This window comes from Drosophila subpulchrella, chromosome 3R (assembly GCF_014743375.2).
Source record: "Drosophila subpulchrella strain 33 F10 #4 breed RU33 chromosome 3R, RU_Dsub_v1.1 Primary Assembly, whole genome shotgun sequence".
NCBI lineage: Eukaryota > Metazoa > Arthropoda > Insecta > Diptera > Drosophilidae > Drosophila > Drosophila subpulchrella.
In genome coordinates, this window is record NC_050609.1 from 9,050,723 (window position 1) to 9,072,856 (window position 22,134).

General features: G+C 38.7%; 8 protein-coding genes across 10 annotated transcripts; 5 read left to right on the forward strand and 3 right to left on the reverse strand.

Moving 5' to 3' along the window:
- Window positions 1-85: 85 nt before the first annotated feature.
- Window positions 86-8,313, forward strand: LOC119563248 (protein unc-13 homolog 4B). Of its 3 annotated transcripts, none has more exons than XM_037876560.1 (15): window positions 86-222; window positions 1,368-1,641; window positions 4,243-4,583; window positions 4,642-4,689; window positions 4,960-5,119; window positions 5,176-5,996; window positions 6,054-6,268; window positions 6,333-6,610; window positions 6,669-6,756; window positions 6,818-6,891; window positions 6,950-7,315; window positions 7,373-7,633; window positions 7,691-7,860; window positions 7,921-8,102; window positions 8,160-8,313. In XM_037876560.1, exons 1-15 carry the CDS (start codon window positions 170-172, stop codon window positions 8,249-8,251), a joined length of 3,423 nt encoding a protein of 1,140 aa, XP_037732488.1. In that variant the 5' UTR covers window positions 86-169; the 3' UTR covers window positions 8,252-8,313. The 3 variants fall into 3 exon arrangements, with proteins under 3 accessions (XP_037732488.1, XP_037732487.1, XP_037732489.1); XM_037876559.1 differs by lacking the exon at window positions 86-222 and adding an exon at window positions 753-921; XM_037876561.1 differs by lacking the exons at window positions 86-222; window positions 1,368-1,641 and adding an exon at window positions 3,105-3,591.
- A 101-nt stretch (window positions 8,314-8,414) lies between these two features.
- LOC119563255 (protein lin-7 homolog C) lies at window positions 8,415-9,766 on the reverse strand. The gene is made up of 4 exons (XM_037876569.1): window positions 9,639-9,766; window positions 9,309-9,575; window positions 8,848-8,981; window positions 8,415-8,785 (listed from the first exon to the last, which is right to left on the reverse strand). The coding sequence occupies exons 1-4, from the start codon at window positions 9,673-9,675 to the stop codon at window positions 8,636-8,638; spliced, it is 588 nt and encodes a 195-aa protein (XP_037732497.1). The 5' UTR covers window positions 9,676-9,766; the 3' UTR covers window positions 8,415-8,635.
- Window positions 9,767-9,819: 53 nt separating this feature from the next.
- Window positions 9,820-10,765, forward strand: LOC119563254. The gene is made up of 2 exons (XM_037876568.1): window positions 9,820-9,955; window positions 10,023-10,765. Exons 1-2 carry the CDS (start codon window positions 9,892-9,894, stop codon window positions 10,679-10,681), a joined length of 723 nt encoding a protein of 240 aa, XP_037732496.1. The 5' UTR covers window positions 9,820-9,891; the 3' UTR covers window positions 10,682-10,765.
- LOC119563249 (dolichyl-diphosphooligosaccharide--protein glycosyltransferase subunit STT3B) lies at window positions 10,754-13,677 on the reverse strand. Its single transcript, XM_037876562.1, has 5 exons — window positions 12,200-13,677; window positions 11,953-12,143; window positions 11,420-11,890; window positions 11,168-11,366; window positions 10,754-11,113 (listed from the first exon to the last, which is right to left on the reverse strand). Exons 1-5 carry the CDS (start codon window positions 13,589-13,591, stop codon window positions 11,042-11,044), a joined length of 2,325 nt encoding a protein of 774 aa, XP_037732490.1. The 5' UTR covers window positions 13,592-13,677; the 3' UTR covers window positions 10,754-11,041.
- A 439-nt stretch (window positions 13,678-14,116) lies between these two features.
- On the forward strand, window positions 14,117-15,145 carry LOC119563253 (zinc finger protein 830). Its single transcript, XM_037876567.1, has 2 exons — window positions 14,117-14,264; window positions 14,441-15,145. The coding sequence occupies exons 1-2, from the start codon at window positions 14,179-14,181 to the stop codon at window positions 15,117-15,119; spliced, it is 765 nt and encodes a 254-aa protein (XP_037732495.1). The 5' UTR covers window positions 14,117-14,178; the 3' UTR covers window positions 15,120-15,145.
- Window positions 15,146-15,495: 350 nt separating this feature from the next.
- Window positions 15,496-17,152, forward strand: LOC119563251 (trypsin-1). Its single transcript, XM_037876564.1, has 3 exons — window positions 15,496-16,043; window positions 16,227-16,613; window positions 16,672-17,152. The coding sequence occupies exons 1-3, from the start codon at window positions 15,788-15,790 to the stop codon at window positions 17,025-17,027; spliced, it is 999 nt and encodes a 332-aa protein (XP_037732492.1). The 5' UTR covers window positions 15,496-15,787; the 3' UTR covers window positions 17,028-17,152.
- A 37-nt stretch (window positions 17,153-17,189) lies between these two features.
- Window positions 17,190-19,146, reverse strand: LOC119563250 (glucoside xylosyltransferase 2). Its single transcript, XM_037876563.1, has 4 exons — window positions 18,906-19,146; window positions 18,717-18,832; window positions 18,050-18,347; window positions 17,190-17,986 (listed from the first exon to the last, which is right to left on the reverse strand). Exons 1-4 carry the CDS (start codon window positions 18,927-18,929, stop codon window positions 17,318-17,320), a joined length of 1,107 nt encoding a protein of 368 aa, XP_037732491.1. The 5' UTR covers window positions 18,930-19,146; the 3' UTR covers window positions 17,190-17,317.
- Window positions 19,147-19,467: 321 nt separating this feature from the next.
- On the forward strand, window positions 19,468-21,095 carry LOC119554099 (U3 small nucleolar ribonucleoprotein protein IMP4). Its single transcript, XM_037864852.1, has 2 exons — window positions 19,468-19,711; window positions 20,297-21,095. Exons 1-2 carry the CDS (start codon window positions 19,525-19,527, stop codon window positions 21,004-21,006), a joined length of 897 nt encoding a protein of 298 aa, XP_037720780.1. The 5' UTR covers window positions 19,468-19,524; the 3' UTR covers window positions 21,007-21,095.
- Window positions 21,096-22,134: the final 1,039 nt, after the last annotated feature.

Consider the following 22,134-nt stretch of genomic DNA (forward strand, 5'->3'; position numbering starts at 1 on the left):
TAATCTTAATTTATTTTACCATCTATTAATAGTATCTGCAAGTGTCATAATTGATTTTATTTGATCTGGTATAATGAGGATGAGTTTGACTGGCCAATGGATTTTAAAATCCCTATTGCCTAATCCTTACTAATAAAACCCCAAATTTTACCTTGCAAAGGACTTAATAATGCTAAAGAGTTATTTCCGGCGTCCGGAAGCAAAGTTCTTCGCCAAGATAAGGTATGTTATTTATACAAGTAACTAGTTGTTTGATTAAACTTTATTTGGACCCCGGAAAGGGAGTCTTTAAAATGCTTAGTTGACCATCCATGAAAAGGTCTGCAAAGGTGGCTACAACAACAACACTTAGACCTAGCCCTACCTTTTACATGTATCTATGCAGGTGTGTGTGTGGCAACTATACCATTAAAAAGTCTCGAATGGTAACCACTTGGTTCCTAATGTATTTTCATTTTAAACGATTATAAGATTATAAAAATGGAAGATTTTAAGATCGTAAACAAAAAATACAGATTAAACCCAAAGATCACCATGGTAACCAGTGTTTGTACATACATATGTATGCATCTTTCTACTCTTCACCATTTCCCTACTTTCGCCTAATGTTGGTTTACAAACATCCATACCTAATTATAATTTGTGATAGTGTACGGCAGAGCATGTGAAATACTACTGAGAAAAATCTACGTCGGAGAGCAGCTTTGGCAATGAATCACATCGTTTGTTCGGTGCAAATAAGCCGTTAGTATGTTTCTACACTCCGGTGACACTTGTTGGATTCCCATTCCGTGCCTGTGTTTTCTGCTCCCCAAATATTAATATAATCATCTCTAAAATGGACGAGGAACAAATGTGGAAGGGGTTCTTCTTCAAATTGCAAGAACTCAAAATGAATCCACCCACAGAGCACGAACAAAAGTAAGTTGGACAGCTAAATCGATCCGAAAAACAGACTCACGCACACCTGTGGGAAACCAAAAACTCACGGATATATGAACATTTGTTCGCAGGCATGTGTGTTTCTTGAGACTTATATGAACATTTTGGATAACTGGAACTGTGTCATCAGATAAATTAAAGATTATCAAGAGGAGTTATCAAGTGTGCGTGAGACATCAAAGTGATGTAAGCGAGTGCAAGCCACAGATCGATTTTACAACCCACTCGCCAAAGTAAAATATGACTCAGATTAAGGGAATTTTTTAAAGCTATTTTTCCTGCTACCTTCAAGCTCACACAATATCTTATGACATACTCCATGACTTATCCTATTCCTCAGATAAAACCCCTTTTTAGAGATGACTAGCCAGCGTTTGTTATACATTTTTCAAGTTATGGTTTACTAATTGTATCTTTTCTTTCAGAATACAAGAGGGAGATGATGGATTTTTCGAAAAATTTGGATCCCTTTTGCGGCAAAAATCACATATTGATGAGGGTGTCCTGAAGACTTCCCTGGCTCCTTTTGAGGAAAATGGCAGTGCCGAGGAATCCGACGAAAGTCCTGATGGCACACTACAATGCAGCCAGGATCCGGAGTGCATCAGTATCGATACCTTTGCCACGGAAAGTACACTGGCATCGACTTCTGAAAAGGATATCAGCGCATCAGTTTTGGACTCGTCTCCTGTAATGAATGTAAGTTTGCGTTTAGAAACGGCGAACTCTGTTGATTAGGCACATACGATTTGAGTTCCCCAAGCTATGTATCAGGGTGACAAGGCAACTGAAAGGTCAGAACGGATGGTGATAATCGAACAGCATTCCAGCTAGTGCGTAAGGCAGTGCTCTAGCTAGTGTCAGTGGGTCTAACTGTCTAAAAGCAGTACTAGGAAGCATATAGAATAATTTCCTAATTTTGTCAATCAAACTTGCGAAAACGACCACACGTTACTTCTTTAAAATGAATAACTTAGTATTTAATTTACCCTTAAATTCATTTAACATATGATTTTCACATTTACAACATTTCCTTAAATGCTTAATACGATTTCTTGGGAATTCGTAATAAGGTAAGGTTAAGGTTTATTTTTGGTTTTTTGATGGCTTGACATCGTTTTATAACGTTTTGCTAATTAACAACAAGGTGAAAGTTTTACGCGGAGTGACACATACGTTTATAAGCTTAACATATATTTTTAAAATCAAAATAATTCTATTTGAAGATTGAGCAACCACACGAACTAAAAAATCTTAAAAAATTATTGGTTTTCTATAAAAGTAGTCCATACGTACCTTTTATGATATCTTTACTATTATAATGTGAGAGTTGAGTTTGCTTGCTTGCTAAAATAAGATTTAGGTCAATAATCCATAACTTCATGGGATAATAAATAGGCTTGTAGAATAGTGTTGCTAGTTTCTTTGGTATCTCAAATTCAACTCGGCACCAACATCTGCAGAAAGTTTTGGTAACCATTGTAACTCACATACTAGCAACCCACCATGGGTCGAATTGGTGGATATGGGGGCCTTTAAGAATGGTCACATTCATTTCACAATTTCTAAACCTGACTACTCAGGATATTTCGACATAGGTCAGTTTTTTAGTTTGCAGCGGAGCATAACGATCTTACCCATTTAATGTCCGCGCAATGTTTTATCTTATACCAACATTTTGCTGTTCGCATGTTTGCCGTCTGGGAAGGTGTTTAATTGAACAGAAAAAATTAAGTCGTGTCCATAGAAACGTTTGAACAATAAACAAATGAACTTGCCAGAGGCCTATGCACCTACCTATATACACCGACTGTATAAACAAACAGAATAATGTATACTGACAACATAAACAAGCTGTAGGGAATATGCAAACATACAACCGACTGTGGCTCATTGAAGAAGAGAAAAGCTTAATGTACTTTAGAAAATAAATTTTTCATTACCACCTTGAGCTTTTCCTTTTTGTATCCAAAAATAAAACATTTTCTCTTAAGATTGCTTTATTATTACTCACAAACACTTTGGGACCGCCGTGTACATATGCACAAATACAGTAAGCCAACTGAATCGAAATGAGCGCATACACTTTTTATCTCATGGTCAACGTCAAGATATTTCGGATATCGCAAAGATGTTCGAGACCGGACGCTATTGTACTTAAATACAGACTCTTCTCCGAAGAGGTTGGGTCTAGTCGGTGTTCTTAAGTCCATAGAGTTTCCGAGATTTTTCCGCTGCACCCGATCAGATAATATGTGCGTCTGTTTCGAATTGTATATTTCCAAGAAAACTTTTGCCAAAAATTGCACCCAAAGAAATTAAATACAGTGGAGTGATTAGATAGTTACAGATTAATTAAACATGAGCTACTTATCGTTACCACGTGTGCTAAGCAAGTTCGGATACCAAAATCACAACACGTCTAACCCAAATTCGAAAACCAATAGCCTTACCCGATCCAGTACGCGTATCGGATGCGACGATATCAGACTCCCGAGAAAAGCATCCTCCACTCAGTCACTCAACAAGCCTTTTGAACGACGAAAGAGCATATTGAATCGAAATGGAAGCATTTCTAGTCGACACTTTCGGGGCGTACATAAGCATTTACTCGATTCCCATGCGAAGGCAGTTTGCCATTCGATGACCGTAAGTAAGAAGTTTTAAAAATTACAGGTGTATATCTTCTATACATAACATATATTATACACATACTGCTAGAGAAAATATCCAAAGGAAACAGTTCATCGCTTTAAGATTTTATAAATTCCAAGTAAACAAAAGCGATTGTATAAGTTCATTGATTTAGGATTGTTGTTGAGTCATTCGACTTAAGAGTATCGAGTATTTCAGTGTTTGGATATATTTATGTACTTGTTTTTTGGCAAAAGCATAAGATCGTTTGTTTGAAAATTTTGTAGAATTTAGAAACCAATGGAATTTTTTTTGGCCAAAATTTGAATGGGGTATGCCTTTAGAATTGATTTGAATTTTTAATTTATTTTGGAATCAATTTTTATGATTTTGGATAATATATAGGATGCATTTTAGAAAGTATCTAAGCAAACATGACATCAGCTGGGTCTGGTTTTCCGTTTTCTTTCTGACGTTTTGTTTATACTTCCGTTTTCTGGAATTTGCCGATATTTACTTCTGCTGTGACCTTTAGAGAAGTGATTTATTTCTATTTTTATTCCAATACAATTAAAATACTCCGCTGAATAGAGAGGTTATAAATGTAGCATGCGTTTAATTGAAATCTTTTCAGATACTACTAATTACTTCATGTTTATTTTGCAGGTTACAGATCTGTATGAAGAGATATTATTTGAAATTTTCAACAACATTGGCTGTGAAAACAACGACGAGTGCACAAACGGATTAGTTGAATTTGTGCAGGAGGCATTCAAAATTCCGAACGCAACACATGTGGAAATTTGTGAGGCGGCGCGACTCAAAGAACCGCCCAATGTTAGATTAAATGTCGAGATTATCAAGGCCGAGAACTTAATGTCCAAGGACTCAAATGGCTTATCCGATCCGTTTGTAACGCTTTACCTAGAATCGAATGGTTCCCATCGATATAACTCATCTGTTAAACCTGCCACATTAAACCCCATTTGGGAGGAGCACTTTTCACTGTGAGTGTTGTGTTGTATATTAAATTATCGTAGTTAAGAACTTATCCTTTTGTTCTAGGCCGATTACCGATAATGCTCGTGACGAAGTTCTTATTGTTGAAGTCTGGTAAGTGTGATTCTGTTTGCTTACGTTTAATAAAACACACTCATCAAACTTGAGTTATCTAGTTGATAACGCTTCTTGAATCCTAAAATGCACTAATCGCGGATTAATAGATTTACGGTCTGACTCGAACTAACAAGAAGGTATGGTATCTACAAAATTCACCTTATTCACATTGTGTTTTAAATTTGGTTGCGTAGTTTTGAAGAGTAGTTGTTATAAAATACTTTCTTTTTTGTTATAAGTGACGAAATTAATTTTCTATCCTTTCAGGGACTTTGATGCCGCTGAAACGGTTAAAGAAAAAGTCAACAAAATCCTGGAAGTGAAAGGTGTTAAGGGGCTTAGCAAGTTAATGAAAGAAATAGCTGTAACCGCTTCATCGGGAAAACATGATAATGAATTAATTGGAAGAGCTGCGATCACGCTGAAGGTAAAATATCTCAAAATGTACTAGATTCTACCATTATAATAATACATTTCTTATAGTCTATTCCAGTTTCTGGCCTAACCGTTTGGTATAATCTGGAAAAGGGGAGCAAGGGTCGGAGTCGAGGATCACTTTTGGTGAATCTGGCTTTGAGTGCGGAGAAGAACAAGAGTGTCGCCGTGCAGGAGCACAAGAACTTACTGAAACTTCTGCTAATGTACGAGCTGGAGACCTCGCAGGTGGCCAACTACTGGTGGAGCGGAAAGTTCAGTCCCAATGCCGAACTCATTCGATCCCAGCACGCTGCCCAGAGTGGCCTAACTCCCTTCGACTGTGCCCTTAGCCAGTGGCACGCCTACAGCATCATCCATGAGACACACAAACTCAATTTTACCCTTTTCAATTCTATTCTGGACATTGTAGTGCCAGTCATTACTTACATGCAGAACGATTCAGAAGATGTGAAAACGTTCTGGGATGGAGTGCGAAGGCTTCTTCCCTCGTGCTTCGCAGTCCTACGAAAGTTAAGGTCCAAGAACACCAGTGATAAAAATATAGTGAGAGCACTTAACGAAGTGCTGGACATTCTAAAGAAGATTAAAGAACTTGAAGTGCCGGAAAGTGTGGATATATTCCCCAAATCAGTTTACGGTTGGTTGCACACAAACGACACCGATGAAACGTGCAATATTGACACTGCCATTGTGGATGCCATCAATACCGGGACGAAGGAATGGCTGGAGCACATCGTGGAGGGCAGCCGGCAATCCAAAAACAATGAAACCGATGATGAGAAGCTGCAGTACATCATAAAACTCATACAAATGGTTCGGTCTGACCTACAACGTGCAATGGAATACTTTGATAAAATATTTTACCAGTAAGTTTTTGATTTCCTAACATATGATTGTCTTATTTGATTATCCTTCCATTTCAGCAAAATTCAGATTAACTATTCCGCTATCCTATATTTATTTTATGACTCAAAGCTTGCTGAAATTTGTAAATCCATTATAATAGAAGTGTGCAATAACATTAAGAGATTGGATGTGCCAGACGATCAATTCTTATATTTACCGAGTCTTGAAAATGTTAATATGGGGACAACTCTATTCGAGGTCTATTTAATACTCAAACGATATGTTGCATTGGGTAAAGTATTAATGAACTAAGTTTTTAACTGGAGATAGTAATACTTTGCTTTTTATATTTATAGGCGAATCTCTTTGCTCCGAAAGCCTGGAACTGGCGAACTTTTACCCCTGGTTCGAAAGGGGCGTTACTCACTGGCTTGATATTTCAATAATTAAGGCTCTAAGTCGTATTCAGAAAGCAATTGATTTGGATCAGCTGAAAGCTGTGGACGAAACAGTTAAATACAGTTCTTCCGCGGTGGACACACTTTCAATATTCTATCAAATTAAGATATTTTGGCAACAACTTGACTGGCCAGAAGTCGAGGGTTCCTATATATTTGTGGCCAAAATTGTCAATGTAAGATAATAAGCTCACCATAATCGTATGCTTTGCAGGACTAACCATATTTTTACAGGATCTTTGTCGGTGCTGTATATTTTATGCCCAACAGATGTCTCGCAGGGTAGAAAACATTTTCATTGTTGATGATAATAAGAATTTCAGTAAGTTTCTTTGGTTAATATCTAATTTCATATCATTAAAGTTTACTTATATATTTTTTAGTTTTGTCAGAAGAGTGGTGCATTGCCATTAACAACATGGATTACATCCGCCAGACCTTACCTTCATTCATAAAGGTAAACTTTTTTAAACACCTAAGCAGGTTATAATTATTTAAATTTTCTATTATTTTAGGAACTTAGCATTGATGATATAATTAAGAGATTGGGAGAGTACCGAACAAATTTAGAGGCTGAACGATGCGCAAATACCATTAAAACTGTTATTGAAAACGCTTTGGACACCGAACGCAATCAGATCGTTGAGCTTATAGAGATTGTGGCCCGGAAAATGGCACCGCCAATTAAAAGATATTTGGCAGAAGGTGCCGAAGTGCTCGCCAAGGACTCCAACTCAATGGACCAATTAATGATGTACTTGGAAGGCTCTTTATCAACGCTTTACGATACTCTTAATGAAATCAACTTTCAAAGGATACTGGATGGCATTTGGTCTGAGTTATCTATAATTATGTATGACCTTATTCAATCAAACCTTGACGTGAGTCCAAAACACTCAACCTCCTGATCATTTTTAATAATATCGTTTTACTTGCAGAAACGTCGTCCACCAGCCTTCTTCCAAAATTTAAACAACACTCTTCAGACAATGATGGATTGTTTTAAAATGGGAAACCTTCAGACTTCGGACGTAAAGATTCTGTCTTCAATTCAAAGTAGACTTAGGCTGTATTCGCTGGAAACAGCAGATCTTATTCATCAGTATTATTTGGAGCGTCTGGAAACGCAAAAGAACCAAGAGTCATCTCCCTATGGACAACTTACTGTAACGGCACAATTTACTGATTCCGGGTTACTGGTAAGAAACTCAAATCTCGTATTCGTTTGTGATTGCTTAATTAGTTATATTTTATAGTTAACGATTTTAAATGCACGCAACCTATTGCCAATGGATTCGAATGGCTCGGTGGACTCGTTTGTTAAAGCTAGCTTCATGCCCACAAGCCGATTTAACGATTTATCAACAGTCAAGACTACCGTGCACAATAAAAGTTGTTTTCCACTTTACGATCAGGAGTTTCGTATGTAAGTAAACCATTTATACAAATTTAATGAGAGTCACATATTTATAATATTCTTCAACAGAAACTTGAGCGAACAACAGCGGAAAGAAAAAAATAGCCTTATTGTATTCAGCATCAAAGATAAAGATCTGTTCGGAATGTCCAGCCAGTATATAGCAGAAAGCTATATCTCTTTCGAAGATATTGAGGTAACACCTCTAGGCGAACAAATTATGATGAATTTATCCAGACCAGAATACACAGGTATGTTTCCTAGACGTGATAAATATAGTGCAGCAAGTAAAGAGAATATATTTTCAGATTCCGATTCACTACGAGCCCTGGAATACAGACTGGGTGATAAGCAAGCCAAGGACTTTCTTAAAAAATTGAAAAACCGATCCTTCTCCTAAGTTATAAAAAGTAATCTATACGTTGTACAGAAAAGCAATAAAAATGTATTTTTTATATATAATACTGCTGTCGTACTAAAAATCTGAGGGAATATACAATTTTTTAATTTGATGTGAATTTCATTTAGGAAAAAAGTATCTTTTTTGTTTGACAATTCTTTTCATTTACTTTTATTGGAACAGAAACCAACACGGTACTTTAGGTATAAATACATAACACTCACTTTTTACGATTTACGATTATTTGCAGAATTATTTGTAATAAATAATATTTAAAAGGTATTTGTATTAAATTATATTATTCGTAGGGTTGTTTTACGCACGTGAATAACAGTATGGTCTAGTGGCAAAATCTAATATGGCTTAATTTACTGCCGATGTGCATTATTGACGGCGACGTGTGTTGCGTTGCTTATCAAAACGCATTTCCATTTCTTCAAGAACCTTTGGTGTATATCGTACAACCAGCTTCACAGATCCAACAGCTTGCTTCAGCAGCTCAACGGCCTTTTCGTGATTTTCTCCTTCAACAGACTGAATAATCGTATTTTGTAGATCTCATATAATAGACTCAGGAAAATAATTTATTAACTTACCACACCATTAACAGATAGAAGCTGATCCCCTCTTTTCAGTCCACCATGCCTGTCCGCCACTCCACCAGGTATTATACGAGATATATAGATGGGCGAGTTTTGTTCCTTGCCTCCCATTACATTGAAACCTAAACCTGAAAAAAATCATATTTCACCTGATTAGATTGGCTTTTACGGTGTATACCAAGTACAAAGATGGAAATGTTTTAGATATTATATGATTCTGTATGTACAATCTGTTAAATCATATGTTTGATTCAAAGAAAAGCTACCAATGCTATGGGATAGCTTGGAAGACTGTTCTAGTTCTATAAGATTATGTTACAGGGAACACTTCTGATTTTTAATCTATTCTAAAAAGCTGTTTTTGGGTCGTAGTCCTTTACTCTAGTTAGTTACAACTTTTATCGTTGCCAAAGGGGTTCTCCCAGAGATTTTTCGATCATAAGGGCGTGGCTTACCCTCCTCCGTCTTGGGCAGTTCGACCACTCGGGGATGTGCGTGCCCCTCGCTGGCGGCGAAGGCAGCCACGGTGGCCTTGGCAGTGGCGGAAGCCCTTACATCGTGGGATCCCTGGATGTCCACCGTCTCGTAGACATGTTCGTATACCTCCCGCACGGAGGTCATAAAGTCGGAGTTTAGCACCTTCTGCAGGGCTGCCAGTTTTGTTGTGGGGAAGTCTCCACTAGATTGCAGTTTTTCCAAGAGCTCTATCGATCTTTTGACATCTGAAATTTGGGGTATTTAGCGTATGTTCTGACTATTTGTTTATACTGACTATGAATCCTTACCCCTTGACAAAGTCAGTGGCTCTGCGTTATCGGCCATATTGCTCTTAAGTTTGAATATATCCAGTAAAAAAAACCTGACCTGAAATATTATTTTTTGCTGAAAATTGTATGACCGTAAGACAACTGTGCAGAAAATACCTATTCTAGCATTAACGCCTTAGCCGTTGGTATTATAACACATGTACTGCAATGGTCCTATTACATTTATAGATTTTTTTTATCAAAACGTAAACAATACCCGGGTTTAATTAAGATGAGCTTACCGGCAGCTTTATTGCAGCGCTTAAAAAAGCGAGGACTTGTAAGCAAACAAACGGGTAAATAGGAAGCTATAGTAGTTACAACGAAATAGGATAGGATGGTCACTATCTTCTTTACGCTTAGGAACCACACCGATATCGGAAGCTATAGAAGAAATCATAGCCGAAAACTACGACGACGATGACAAGAGTGGCCCATACCCATATAAGGAGGACACCGCACCGGAACCCAAGCGCAGGAGCACGGAGGAGCAGTTCTGGTCGCACCGCATTAAGGAGCGGATCGGCGTGAATGAGTCGTATCATGGGTACAAACTGTGCCCCAACAAGTACAACATATACCACAAGTGCTCGCTGTACTGCGTGAATAAGTTCAACAGCTCCCCGCTTTCGCACTCCCAGCCGAGTCACAAGTATCTGAAGCGCTACAAGAGACTGCTGCGAAAGTATCCCCTGGAGGCGGGTTGGAAGGACGTATACGACAAGGGCTGCAAGGCCTATTACTTTTATAATTCGAACACCCAAACCGTCTCTTGGCTACCGCCATCCCATCCCAAAGCCCGGATCACAAACAGTGCCGCCGTATTTCGCCGGCAACTGGCCAATTCCAACGATGAGTTCAATTTCGACTCCAGCAACTTGGTCCTGCCAAAATCTTCTGGCCTAAATGAACTCGATGAGGACGACAACGCATTCAGTTCTTCTGTTTTCGTGCCCCACAAGAAGCAAAAGTCAAGGGACTTGGATCGCAAACTTCAGCGGCGACGTCGTAATGATAATTGACAGCACTTTTAAATTAAATATTATCCTGTTCAAAATAAAAGGAATTACTTGAATACAACATTATTCATAAGGTTTAAAAATGTACACTCTGCTTTATTGAATTGCTAGCTTAAGACAATGAATGGTGGAGCCGCGAAACAGTTGAAATCGAGGAAACCGGGGATTTCATCAAGGAAGCAACTCGATAAATCTTGTGACACACGAGTCTGGGAATATGTTAAATTTTATTTTGAGGCGGCGATTAAAGCCCTCAACATGAGGATGCGGTGGAAACACTTTCACCAAACCATGTGCTATGTGTAAAGTGTTTTAACCAAGTTTTCTACGTTGGTGAAAGATCAATACATTTATTATTTGGGTTTATTTCAAGGTTCGCTTTCCCTTAACAACAACCGGTCGGTTTCTTATGTAGCCCTTGCGACGCTTCGAGTTCTGAAAAATTTTAAATAGTTAAAAACCTTCAGTTAAGGATATTCTGTGTTTTACCTTTCTGGAGATGAAGTTTGCTGGGGGAATCGTTCTCTCCTTGGTTTTCAGGGATGGTCTGTTGAACTCGTGCGGCTTCTTAACCCTATAGATGCGAACAAGCCAGTGTTCTGTGGTATAGGCCTCCTCCAGATAGGTCAGATCAAAGTCCTTATTTCCGATGACTGCGTTTCGAGTGCGATCATATCCCGACGGTCCTCTGAAACAGGTATTCAGTAAGAAAATCTACCTGTAGAAAATATTTTCGCTTACCTGTAGTCCAATTTCAATTCTCCGAATCGGTAGTAGCTTAATTTGTACATAAGGCAGTTAAGCAGGGCTGGAGCACCTTCGGCATCTACTCTGAATTCACCGCGGTCGGTAAAGTAATCGCTTTCCTTGATATCTTTGGGATGTTCGCCCTCTGCAATTCGGACCATCCAAAGGAACTTGTTGATGTCATCGCCGGAGTAGCCGATCACACCGCCAAAGATTACCAGGACGTAGTCCACGTCAAGAGATGTCATAATTTCGTAGGATTTCTCCTCGGTCGAAGACATGGCCTTGCCAACCAGCGCTATGTGACTGTTGTTCCACGTATTGTTGTCCACTAGCGTTGTTCTATTCGCCATGCCCGCTATCTGGTATCCGTAATCCCACCAAGACATCACCCGGGCATCGTCAGCAGTGTTCTGTGAAAGCCAGTAGTAAGCCTCCCTGAAATCGTCCAAAATGTTGCGGGATCTAAAGAGGAGAAAGATGGAAAATGTGTAAGTTGTAGGAGATAACGGCCATATTCTGCTTACCCATCTTGGCTGTTGTGGAAAGCCAGCACAATGGAGGGGCTGGAGTAGGCATTGCTGGTCACCCAGGTGCAGTGGACAGCGAACATCATCAACAGCATTAGAACGGCCAAAATAACAATACTCTTCAGATTCGAACTGATGCCAGTATCCTGCTGGGCATCATGCTTGGTGCGGTGCTTCAGTTTTCCAGCCTATAATCATACTTTTTTAAACCAATTCCAAGGAATCTGTTGCAATAAAGACCTACCTTATCGTACAGAGTCTTCTTCTCAATAGAGTCCTCGGCTTCATCCACTTCTGTAGTCGTGTTAATGGCTGTGCCCATTCGCTTCGACGAATCCTCTTGCAAGAACACATCCAACAGACCCGAGAAGGCCACTCCAGCCAGCATGCACACAACAGGCGTAAGGGTCAGCATCAAACGCACCATCACTCCGGCAAAGTAGACCGCACTGATGGCGTACAGCACCACGAAGACGCGCTCGTCGTTGATCTGCTTGATGCAGTACCACACTCCCACAGGGAACGCGCAAACGAGGATGTGCAGATCGAAGAAGAACGAGAACCAGGTGGTGGGCTGATGCTCCGACACGGAGGCAATGATGGGAATGTGAATCTTGGCGTAGCCTGTGTCCCATAGCGAGTAGAAGCGTCCGCTCCACGGTGCCACAACGCCCAGCATGGTGAGCACCACGACGGCCACAAAAACACCAACGCCTACCAGCAATCCGCCGACGATGAACAGCTTCCGGAACTCGTGACGCGACAGCACGGACTGCAGATGGCGCAAGGTGGCCACGGCCATCAGGAGCACAAACACTCCCATGGCAGCCATGTGCTCGCTGGTGCGAATCGGCTGGAATCCCACGAAGGGGATCTGCATGGAGAACAGCAGTCCTAGGATGTAGAAGGTGCTGTAGCTGGTCAGCAGGCGCGGGGAGTACCGACCCATGATGAGCAGCACGAAGACGTGCAGGGGAATCAGGTTGATGATGAACACGTAGCCTCCCCACGCGGAGACCATGTAGAAGTAGGACAAAGCGGCGGCGGCGGACCAGAACACGGATCCTGTCTTCACGGAGCGCACCCACAGGAAGTAGGTGAACTGCAGGGCGAAGATGGCTATGCCCTCGTTGTCATACGATCCAGCCACCGACCGACTGATGTAGCCGGGCACGATGGCGATGAAGCTGGCGGCGAAGAGGCCAGCGCCCGCGGACCACAGCTCCTTGGTCAGCAGATACGTGGAGATGGAGGTTAGGCCGCTAAAGACGGGTGCCAGGAACACGCAGATGTCGCGGATGTGGACCGGAATGTTGAGTACGTGCAGCAGCCAGTGGATTCCGCCCGAGGTGATCATCAGGCCGGGGTACACCGTGCCTCCCACAATCCTGCCCAGCGGGTACCAGGCCCGCTCGTCGAACCAGTTGAGGAAGTTGTACCAACCATTCTGCACCATGTAGGCGGTGGCCCGGTAGTTGAACCACGGATCGAACTCATGGATTATCGACTCGAAGCGGATGACGGCGAAGAGGCGAGAGGAAAATCCGGCCAGCCAGGCAATTAGCAGGATGGCGAAGGTTATCAGGCTGCTGTAGCCAGCCACCTTGCTGTTCAGCATCTTCGGCGTCCGATTCATGTCCCAATTCCAGCCAGTAACTCGAAAATTATAACCGATCTGAAATGCAACGACACATTCTTCGCTTAGACACGTAGTCTAAAAAAATTGCCGGGTAGACTGCCAACTCGGTCGCAGGTTTGTTATCGGTAAGGCAATCGATAAACCCAGTAGAACGTCACTTCAAAAGATTTGTAATATATATATTATGATTTTTAGTTTCCTTAATAGTATTTAAATAATGATTATTTGTTATTTACTGGAATTTTAGGAGAAAATTAATTTATATATAATTAATTTATTAATAATGATTTTGCTGAGCGTTTCACTTTGTCTTGTTAAATAAGTCAAGTTAAATAATGTACTTATCAACTATAACATTGAAATATTATTAAAAAGTTATTTATTTTTTCATTTATTATATTGATCCATTACATTCGTTTCCCTTGCCATTCTACCAAAAAAACAACTATTTTCAAATAATCACCAGTTTGCTCATCTCTAGTTATGAAAATAACTAGTTTTCGATAAACAGAACTAGTTCAGTGAACTCGTTCCCATCTGATGCCCAAAAATAAGCCGAATAAAACAAATAATTACAAATCAACATGAATAATGGAAATATTAAACGCCTTCAAAAGAAACTAAGCGTTTCTAAAAAGCCAGCTGTCACAGTGGATTCACCCTTGGCCAAATATCCTTTTAAAACACAGAGATCACATTGTTATTTACATTTTTAGCAGGTGTTTACCAAACAATTCTTTAAAAATCATTGTTAATCATATTTTATATTATACACTTGCAGCATTATATGTCTCTGTACAAAACTTGCTTCTGCATCATGGTTTCCTTAACTAAACTAAATTATACGTATGACTCCGCAGGAACCTTGACCTGTATAATTTGCAGGATTCCCATCAAGCCCAGCGTCTGGAAGGTGCACATCAACTCCAAGCAACACAAGCTAAATGTGGATCAGGCCAAGCAGAATAAGATAGATAAACCTGTCACTAATACTGCCCCCAAGGAACCATCAGTACCGTCTTCGACAGCTCCCACTCCTGTCACCAAATCCAGCGCTCATCCGGAAAAAACTCCACAGACCAGCCAAGAAAAGAATACTCCCATCATTCATGAGAAACCCACTCAGCCAAATTCAAGCAACAAGACTGTCACTGAATCCGTTTCCGAAAAATTGCCAGAAAAGTTTTTCGACGAGGACAAGACCAGTAAATCCGAGGCAGCCCGTCTCCAAGACGAGGAGTGGCAGCGATTCCAACAAGAGATCAAGAGAGCTGACACGGAGTCCAGTGTTATAGTAGCCGACGAGCAGGAAGACATCAATCTCAAGAGGCACATTAAGGAAATAGACGAGCAAATCGATAACTGGAAGAGATTCATTAAAATAAACGATCAGAAAACTTTGCTTTTGAGTAACAAGAGGCGAGTTAATCCCAAAGTAGAAATAGATCCTGAATTAAGTTCAAGCGAGGAAGATTGCAGTGTGGACGATTTGTTCGACTGGAGAACGAAAAACTTGCATAGATAGATCAATAAATATATTAAAATGTTGCTGTTAAAAACACTTAAATCGCTTTTTATATTCTTCAAGGAACGGATCCACTTTATAAAGGCTTGGAAAAATCTATAAATTATCTTCTGAGGTATTTCGTATATATTTTCAAGTATGGAAAATATATGTTTACATATTTATACAAAATCTTAATATAATTAGAAACATATTAAAACCGACACTCATTAAAAATTTTATAATTTAATGTTAGTATTTATCCGATCGATATTAAATTTAAGAGTTGAACAGTGAAAATGTTTACCTTACTTTCTAAAAAAGAAAGTGGTTTTAAAACAGCTGATCTCTGATGACCATGGAGTGGACAGGTAGAAATTTGAATAGGTGGCCACACTGTGACTAATTTCTCACGTTTTGTATTAACGCCGAGCGATTCGTACGCTACATTACCTGCTAAAACTTAGTACATATTTTATGTTACATTAATTAGTTACACACTTTTATTTATTCTTAGTCCGTATTTACAGAATCTTTGTTAATTTTTTTAAATCACTACAATTGTTACGTTTTAAATGTACAAATGTTTTGTTGTGTTTAAAGATGTCTTGCATTTGTTAGTTTATTGATCGAGTTTCCCACAAAAAACAAAAATATCCCATTGTTACAATGATATCTTATTCGTGAACATGAATTTAAAATATATATTCTTATTTTGGGTGTTGACGATGAATTGTTCCAGTCTTATGTGCTTGGAATATTCAATAGGTTTTAATGAGTCGGCTATAAACAAAATACATTCGGGCCAAAGTAAACGCACGAGTAAATTTCTATTTGACACTATTTTTCGCATAAGTTCGGGAGTATCAAATGCCTTTGGACTTTCGGACACAGAAGACGAGGTTGAGTATACAGAAAACTCGAGCCTAAAGAATTGTGATTGTGGTAAGCAAAAGTAGAAATCTCTTCACACGGCGGCCGACAAAAGTCTGCGTACGACCTACATATATATTTTTGTTGATAGTCAACAAGCCTAATTTGGGCCAGGCAAGAACAATATGGGTCATGCGAAGACTTTGTCTGTATATGGAACTAATGTGATTAACCTATTTTATTTTTCCCCTAAAGATTGTGGTTTTTCCAATGAAGAGATCCGCATAGTAGGCGGGAAACCAACCGGTGTCAACCAATACCCGTGGATGGCTAGAATCGTGTATGATGGAAAGTTCCATTGTGGAGGGTCCTTGCTGACCAAGGATTATGTCCTTTCCGCCGCTCACTGCGTTAAGAAACTGAGAAAATCCAAAATCCGAATTATTTTTGGAGACCACGATCAAGAGATTACTTCGGAGTCGCAGGCCATCCAACGGGCTGTAACAGCCGTGATAAAACACAAAAGCTTTGACCCAGATACCTACAACAATGATATTGCTCTGTTGAGACTTCGCAAGCCTATTTCGTTTTCTAAAATCATAAAGCCAGTTTGTCTTCCCCGGTTCAATTACGATCCTGCAGGTAATTTTGTACTAAACTAGGTTTATAGCTTATAAACATTCATTTAATATTTTTCTAGGTCGAATTGGCACCGTTGTTGGCTGGGGTCGGACGTCCGAAGGAGGAGAGTTGCCGTCCATCGTTAATCAAGTTAAAGTTCCAATCATGTCCATCACGGAGTGCCGAAATCAAAAATACAAAAGTACTCGAATTACCTCATCGATGTTGTGCGCCGGAAGGCCATCCATGGACTCATGCCAGGGCGATAGTGGAGGACCGCTGTTGTTATCTAATGGAGTTAAGTATTTTATTGTCGGAATCGTTTCTTGGGGCGTTGGATGCGGCCGCGAAGGATATCCGGGTGTTTACTCAAGAGTGAGCAAGTTCATTCCGTGGATCAAATCTAATTTAGAAAATACATGCCTGTGTTCTTAGTCAATGTTGTATGGAAATACACGAACATATTTATTGCCTAGCTAAGTCCGTTTTAATACAAAGTGTCTTTGTTATTATACCATGCAATCGAGATTTAAAATAAAATTAAAGTTTCATATAAACGAGTTTAATTTTGTTCAATGAAACTAGTTGATTTTAGCATATACATTTTTATTGCGTATATATAAACATGGGAAATTCATTAAAACCTATGACTTATTTATATTTCGATACAAATCCTACAGTTGAATTTTCTAATAATATTCTATATTACAATACATGTACTACTGCTAAACTTCCCTGTACCTATTACTTATAACTGTATTCGCCACTTTTAACACTTCGTTTGATATTTTTCCACAGCTTGAGTTATTGACGGATGGTATACTGAGTGCTGCATGTAAGGGCATTAAGAAATCGGTGTTGGCATTAGAGCCCAGTTGGTAGTTCTCCATAGCCTCGTAAATAGACTTGAAGAGAGGCTGCCTATCTGAGTGGAAGTACCCGCGATTTCCGTGGATTACTTTGACGCCAGCGTGAGACATGTTGCAAATGCTCATGTACATGCAGTGATCTGGACGGTAGTTATATTCGCATGGCATGATGTACAGCTTATCAGGATGATAATAGAACAGTATATTGATAATGTCTTGGTCTCCCCAAATAATGCGTAGCTTGTACTCCTTGTGAATAGACAATATATGTTGTTCCCATTTCATTTCCCTCATTCGTGTGAGATTCATTAGCATGACGCCGGAATTAACGCCAAGTCGGCCGTAGAACGGATGTCGTGCAAAGCGATTGTACCATCCAATATTCTCGTTTTCGTGCTCGGGTGTCAGTGCGGACATTTGAGTCTCATTGAACTTCTTGAAGAATCGCCAGATATCGGAGATGGGTGACAAAAACAGTATATCCGTGTCAACATACAGCAATGAGTCTACATTCGTTAGTAATGACTGGAATAATATAATTTCAGTATTGTACAATATATATATATATTATTTGTATTTTACACTTACCGGCAAAAATAAACGTTGGGCTGCGCAGGGTTTGAAGAGATTCTTCCATTCGGCTTCATTGCCACTCGGAAACTTTAATGGCAAGATCTCAAAGTCAAATGTAAATGGTTTGATATCCCGCCAGTCTGTCAACTTTTCTCGGAACTCATCACCCTTTCCATCCTCAGTGAAGATCACAAATTTAAGATACTCTTCGTCATAATTAAACAGAATGGCCGATTTGATCATAACAAGAGTCTCTTGGACTCTTTGACCGCAGCAGACCACGACGATGTAAAGCGGGGTTCTCCAAGGTTGGCTGGGGAGTTCAAAAATTTAATTAGTCCAAATTGAGAAAGTTATAGTGAATCATCAATATACTCAATTCGTGGGGTAAAATCTTTCAAAAATATATGATATAGGTATCATCATATATAGTAAATTAAAAATTAAATTTATAAAATAACAAAAACAAGAATTGAGATATAAGATGCTAAGACTGTGACTATTTAATAAGTAATCAAGCTATAATTGCTTTCCCATTATGGGTTTTTGTTTGGCAACTAGGGAAACTATAACAACCGGGTTGGCCAATATAAAAAGTCGTAAAAATCAGTGGTGAAAGCAAAAGTATGTAGGACAGTAAACAGAAACGTATCTGAAAAATCCAAATACGGAAAATACTTACGCCTCATTATAGTTAACTGCTTTTTTATAATCAGTTACCCAGGAAGGCCGCTGATGAACGAAATATGAAAGTATCGCTAATGCAATTAAGCAGAGCAAACACATATGAAGATGTTGCTGAAATGTAACGAACATAAGTATGTGCACTAATTGTACAATAAAACTCTTTGCTGCCGACTTTTTTATTTACCATTTTAATGTTTTGCGTAAGCATTGTGTTTGCCGCAAATTGTTTATGTTTTTTATGTTGACTTCCGACGATGCCATAGTTTTCCTCAGCAACGGGAAAAATATGTGCACAACCCTTAAGTTAACCCATTAAAGCGATTGGTTGTGGTTTGTCCCACGATTTGACTAGATTAAAAGTCATAGTAAAGGCATATTATTTAAACAATATGCAAAAACACAGTGCACGAGCACGTAGCTATAAACACTCGTAAATATTTTGTGTTAGTCAAGATAGCGGCGAGGTCAAGCTTGAATTTCAAAAGGCTCAAAGGTGGAACAGGGGGATTCATTCAAAAAACAATTTAAAAATTATATTAAATTGCTTCTATTAATAGGAATGCTTTTTTTTATTACCTATGTTTAAAGAGAAAAAATATTTGATCTTGAATTATTTATTTAAATATTAATTGTATTACAATTTGATATTGCAGAAAAAGTAAGGTTGCTATTTCCACACCGTGTTTCTTTTCCACGCGTTTCATTAGCAGCTGTCGATAAGTTATCGGAATTCGAGTGGTGTGGGTATTGTTTTCATTTATTTTCAACCGTACACGTGCAGGCAGAAATAATAACAAATAAAAATGCTGCGAAAACAAGCCAGACAACGAAGGGAATACCTTTATAATAAAGCCCTTACCGAGCGCCTCAAGTCCAAGCAGAAAATCCAGGAGACCGTTGTTCAAAGCATCAATGAGAACAAGTCCATTAGCTCCAAAAATGTGAAGAAAAGCATGACGGCCTACAAATCGCTGAAATATGCAGATGATGGTAAGAATATTAAATGTTTTGCACTTATCTATGTATGATAAGTGAAACTACTGGAAACTTATGAACGTTATATTTATCGAAGTTAGTTCATAAACTTAAAATCAAATTTAGAAGTAACCATATTGAATTGTGGGTGTTTCTTTTGCACTAAACTGGTAGCTTAATAGGCCAGCCAATACTAAAGCAGTATTCGTGACTCTTAATCTGCAAGTTGAGATTTTAATGGCAATGCTGAACTAACAAGCAATAAATAGTAATTTCCTATGCGTGTTTAGAAGTCAGACTGCGCCAACAAACATTAAATGTTGATTTTATTGCAATTATCCACATTACATCTTTGGTTTGCCCACACTTAAATATAATTTTGATGACTATCGCCAGTCTATATAGCAAAGAAACCTTATAAAACTATGTACCATATTATAGTATATTTCACATTTAACTGTTTCTAAAATGGAAAGCCATTTTTTACATTTTACCCAAAACGGTTTTAAGATTAAAATTTATTTTATTTTAACATGGATTAGACTATAAAATTCACTATACCTATATCCACTAATATTAATATTAATATTTTTATTTCAGGTGTCGACGACCGCACCGTTAATGATGAATACCACTACGCCGGATGTGAGGACCCCAAAATAATGCTGACCACCTCGCACAACCCCTCGTCCAGATTGAAAATGTTTATGAAGGAGCTCCGGCTGATAATTCCAAATGCCCAGCAGATGAACAGAGGAAACTACCAGCTGACTACGTTAATGCATGCCTGTCGTGCCAATAATGTAACCGATTTCCTAATTGTCCATGAGCATCGGGGTATCCCGGACAGCCTTGTGGTTTGTCATCTTCCGTATGGGCCGACTGCCTTCTTCAACATATCCGATGTGGTTATGCGACATGATATTCCCGATATCGGACACATGAGCGAGCAGAAGCCACATTTAATTTTTAATAATTTCAAAACGCCCATTGGTTTGAGAACAGTAAAGATACTCAAACACTTGTTCCCGGTGCCGAAGGAAAACTCCACAAGGGTAATGTCCTTCCTTAACCACAATGACTCGATTATATTTAGGCATCATCAGTACAAATTTGTAAACAAGGAGTTGGAGCTCAGCGAAGTGGGGCCAAGATTTGCTTTGAAGCTGTACCAAATTAAGCTTGGAACGCTGGAGAATATAAAGGCGGCTGATACCGAATGGATTAACCGTCCATATATGAACACCTCGCAGAAAAGGCTTATCTTTTCGAACGATCCTGGAATAATAAACAAGGACAATGACGTCTAGAATCTTTGTAACTGACATAAATAAGGCACCAAGAAATTTAAGAAAAAATAAAAGTGTTGTATTTTTATACTACCGTCTGTTGTTTGTAATTTTGAGTTTACTAATTTTTAATAATTTTTGGGATTTTAATAGGGGAGAAATGATTTATTAAGAGACACAAAGAACATGTGAAATGTAGGTTTTAAAACGTATATTTGTATATTCAGCCATGGGTGAAAATCTTTATGTCTTTAGAAAAATGTTGCAGAATAAGGATATTTTGAGTCTGGGTCACACCCACTTGGTGAACATTTTCGGCCATCACAAATTTCAACCAAATAAAAAGAGATTTCTATGGAACCCTGCTTAGATTTTATCTCAAAACAATCAAAAAGACAATGGCAAAGAAACAGATGGGCAGACGGGTCTGTATTGAATCATTTGGGGATTCTGAAAACTTCCAAAATTGTATTGACCACGGACGGATTGGTAAAACAGTAAAAGTAATATGGAAAAAATATCTTTTTTTATCAAAAGAAGTTTTACCGGAAGTTTGCCAAAAGTTATTTCGGTGTGAAACATTATATTACTATTTTACTATGTTATTTTTCCAGTAGTATCTTTAAATAGATGACTTTATATTTCTGGACGAAATTTTACCAAATCTTCTCTCTATACCCTTGCAGAGGATATTCTATTATTATATCTATCTATCTATATTATATTTATATTATTTTAGTCAAATTGTAAGCCATAAAATCTGCAAGGGTATTAGAACTTTGGCTTACCGAAGTGAACTTTTTAATAATCTAAAAAAAGAGAGTCCAATTTCAAATGCCATCTATATGCCATCAAAGGGAATACTTTAAGTTATTTACTTATGACTTTATTTAAACGGTAACTTTCATTAAAATAAATAAATTAAGGTAAAAACGAAAATGGCACATGGAAAGTTATACTGCATACGACCCAGCCGGACGTTTTCAGGAATCGGATTGGGTCTACATCCGCCGTTCCATATCAGTTAGTTAGATCAAAGGTTAACACGATCTAATAAGGTGTAAAACACCTGACAACACCAACCATATAATTAAATGTGTTTATACTAATTCTGTCTATCATTTAACAGCTGTCTGATGTTAATGATGG